This window comes from Asparagus officinalis, chromosome 5 (genome assembly GCF_001876935.1).
Source record: "Asparagus officinalis chromosome 5, Aspof.V1, whole genome shotgun sequence".
Taxonomy (NCBI): Eukaryota; Viridiplantae; Streptophyta; class Magnoliopsida; order Asparagales; family Asparagaceae; genus Asparagus; species Asparagus officinalis.
The window spans coordinates 2,975,786-2,979,659 of NC_033798.1; the positions used below are offsets into that span (position 1 = coordinate 2,975,786).

Here is a 3,874-nt window from a genome sequence, read left to right on the forward strand (position 1 = left end):
TTTTTCTTCTCTAATGCATAGAAAAGAACCATAACCTACGTTGAGCTTCACAAAGGTTTAAAACATGATTATGAGTATGATTAGCTTTTTTTAATTGAAATACTAATAAAAGGACCAATTTGCAACATCCTATAAGATATGAGGGACTAAAATGCAACTATTAAGATCTGAGGGATTATTGTGCAATTATTTTGGATGTAAGGGACTTATCTAAAAACCCCAAAATGGTAACATAAGAGCATCGGGGATTCGGGGGCGGTTTCAGACGAGAAATTGCGAGCCCTCAACTGCAAATTGACGAAAGACGAGCCCACATTCGCATAAATCCCATCCCCGCGGACAACTCAGCGCATCCTTCTTCCTATATCATTTCCTCCGACGACAGCCTTCGATAAATCCCCGTTCATGGCGGAGACGCTAAAACCCTAAAACCCTCGATCTCAAATTCCTGAGATCTCTGTACACACAAGAGATCGGGTCAAATGAGCTCCACCATTTGTTTAGCTCTCCTCTTGCTCTCCTTCCACCTTCTCTTCTCTGCAGGAGAATCGAAGTCTCAAGCTTTCAGGCGAGATCCAGGGCATCCTCACTGGCACCATGGAGCTTTCCACGACGTTCAGGACAGCGTTCGAGCCGATGTTCGTCGGATGCTTCATACTCGTGCGGAGGTAAACCCTAATCGAACTTCTGATCTTGATCTTGATCGTTGCTCTGTAGAGAATTTGGGGTTTTTTTTAATTGATTTGATTAGATGTGAAGTATTCTGAAGTTCCTATGCCAGGCAATGAACAAACTTTTGATTTTGATTATATGTGAAATATTACTAGTCTAACTAAATAAAAAGGAATTGTGGATTAAAGTTAGGAATGTGCTAGGTATTAGCATGAGATACAAAATTCCGACGAACATACTTTTCAACTCCCTCTAGTTTTGCTCCTGATTCACAATTTTGTCAATTGTGAAATGAATCAAATCAGAAGCTTGGAGTCAAAATTTGAAAGTTTTTATAAATGGATTTGGCCTAACCCTGACCAACTGAAGGAGTCAGAGTCATTTGATTATGTCTGTGATTTCCAGAATCTTGGTATTAGAGTGTGACAGTTAAATGACTCCAAGATTTACCAGGGTGTTTTTTTTACTCTTCAACATGTTAAAATTATGGCGACCACTATTAGGGCCTTTCCGTTCCTTTTGGACAGCCTTAGACTTAGCTTCATTAGAAGAACCATCAACCATGGCTTCTTTTGTTTGCTTGGCAACAAAAAATACTAGTAACTAGGACGTAATACCTTTTCCTTAGTTTTATTCCCCTGAGACAAAGGGAGGTGGGCATGTTAAAATTTTACTCTCTGTTGCTGTTTGGCTACTTTTTGCTCTTCCAAAACGAAGTTCGAAATTTACTGAAGAGATTTTAGTTAGGCATGGCTGGCACATAGGATCAATGTGGGACCTTAAGAAGCAACTATTAAAGATATTATTTTTTCCAGTTGTAGATCATCCTTGGTTCTTAATGTCAAAGCCCTTTGGTTATTCGGTTCTTGTTTACTGTTCATTTTTCAATTTTTGAAGGAGTTGTGTTGTGTGAAAGTTAGAAATCTCATCAATTAATGAAACCAGAATTGTGGACATTTTCTTTCTAAACTTAATATTTCTTAAAAATAAAGCCAAACTAGTAGGAAGCTGCCCAAGTTTCCTGTACAGTGATCCTATGGTTTTATTCTGTAGCAACCTTATGTGGGAAATTACTGTAAGCCTGGACAAAGAAACGATGCTGGACCTATGACTGAATCTTACAGAGCTCATCCTATTATCACACAGAAATTGTGAATATTAAAATTTAATTGTTAATTGGTCTGTAGACTATAGATTTAGTAGGTGTCATCCCTTATTTTCTGTTTTCTTTTTCTTTTTCTTTTTCTTTTTTTTTCGTAGGTGAAAATTTTCATATGTTTTCTCTTAACTTATTTATTATTGCGAAGTATAATTTTCTTTTACTAACTATGAGTATTAGACGATCATTGATGTGTGTAAATTGCTGCAGGTTCCCTTTCAGGTTCCACTTGAGGTTAACATCGTTCTTGTTGGTTTCAATGGAGATGGAGGCTACAGATACTCGCTAGAGGCGCATAAGCTGGAGGAATTCCTCAAAAGCAGCTTTCCAACTCATCGACCCTCGTGCCTTGAGACAGGCGAGCCAATTGACATTGAGCATCACATAATATACAATACAATACCGGTAAGCTACTTAGAGGACTTACCATATAATCTGCCTTGTCAATGGACAGTACAGATTTTATGCATTCTGATTCTAAAGGATACCAAAACAGTTCAATTTGGCTTGCATATCTGCCTTCTTCTAAATTATCATATTGAAAAATGAGCTTGTTTGAAGTGGTGTGACACTTATTTCCCGCATAGTAAGCTGCAGGTTTGATCTGTGGGTTTGATTCTCTTCAAGAAGTTATTTTTTCTTTCATGGGGTCTTTCTTTCCCCTATTAAGGGCTTTGTCCAGGGGCCTTTCTCCCAAAAGAAAGGAGAGGGGGAACTACCTAATGTAATGGTTTAGATGTAGCGTAAAATATTATTCAGATTTCTTCCATCTTGATATAACAAGGTCCATTTATTTCTGACCAAAGAATGCTTACTAGTGTAGGCTGGCCAACCAGAATTGTTAGCTCTTGAAAAGGCACTGAAGGATGCAATGGTTCCAGCAGGGACTGCACGGGAGGTGAAAGCCAATTATCAATCATGTGTTGTCTCATACTGCAAAAAGTAGTATATTTCTGAAATCATAAAGTACGTCCATACTAGGAATAATTACAATTGGAATTTTCATTTTCAGAGTGAGTATGGAAGGCAGATCCCTCTTTTTGAAATAGATGCTGCTGCTGTGGAGCCAACTTTTCAAAAGTTATATTCTTTTATATTTGACTTGGAAAGTGGTGGATATGCGGCAACTGAAATGGATAGACCTGTACCTGCTGCAATATTTGTTGTCAATTTTGACAAGGTAAAAATTAAAATATATTTTATTCCCTTCAAAGAAAATTCTTATTTCTTATTTTTTGTCTTTTAAGGAACTGAGTGGAAGAATAGGTAGCTGACCCAAAAAATTTGGGATAGAGGCTTTGTTGTTGTTGCTAGATGTTAGTTGACATTTATGTTTGGACTGTTCATTTGTTTCAAACAGTAATTTCTCTTGTTCTCATATTACTTATATTATTATATTATATTTTTGGTTGTATTATGTTTATTTATTTCCCTTTTTGATGCAGGTGAGAATGGATCCAAGGAACAAGGAAATTGATCTTGAAGGTCTAATGTACAGCAAAGTTGATAGTTTAACAGAAGAACAACTGAAAAATCAAGAAGGCGGTTACATTTATCGTTACCGTTACAATGGGGGAGGTGCATCTCAAGTTTGGCTTGGTTCTGGAAGGTAAATAGTTGTTGCTGTCACTGATAGTTCTAGGCTAAATTGGCAAACTTGTATATCTTGTTGACCATATGTACCAACTTGGTATATTTTCTTACTTCGATGACGATAAGGTATATAAAGTGGGACATGGTGACAATAAGGTCTATTTCTTTTGTCATAGCAAAATTTCTGGCAAGATTACCTCACATGATTTGTCACGTGCATCTTACGTGACTTAATTGGGCTTATGTGGCGAACGTTAAGCGATATGAAGAAAAATCCCCAAAATTTCCCCCTTCTCTCTTTTCCCTCTATTCTTTGTTCATGTGTGGGAGAGAATGATTTCTTTTCCAAATTGTAGGGATTCCCTAACTCAGTTTTAATTGCCCTAATCTAGTCTTAATCCTAAGAGGAAGAACACCTAATTTGATCCCCACCCTTTTGAGCCCTAGTTT

At 37.2% G+C, this 3,874-nt stretch overlaps 1 protein-coding gene across 1 annotated transcript in view; it reads left to right on the forward strand.

Moving 5' to 3' along the window:
• The window catches only part of LOC109840638, an 18,502-nt gene continuing 14,922 nt past the window's right edge, over positions 295 to 3,874 (forward strand). Inside the window, exons 1-5 of the mRNA XM_020409369.1 lie at positions 295 to 668; positions 2,042 to 2,236; positions 2,655 to 2,729; positions 2,844 to 3,011; positions 3,277 to 3,440. Of these exons, the coding sequence (XP_020264958.1) occupies positions 483 to 668; positions 2,042 to 2,236; positions 2,655 to 2,729; positions 2,844 to 3,011; positions 3,277 to 3,440 (788 nt within the window). The 5' untranslated portion in view covers positions 295 to 482. The remainder of the gene's footprint in view (positions 669 to 2,041; positions 2,237 to 2,654; positions 2,730 to 2,843; positions 3,012 to 3,276; positions 3,441 to 3,874) is intronic.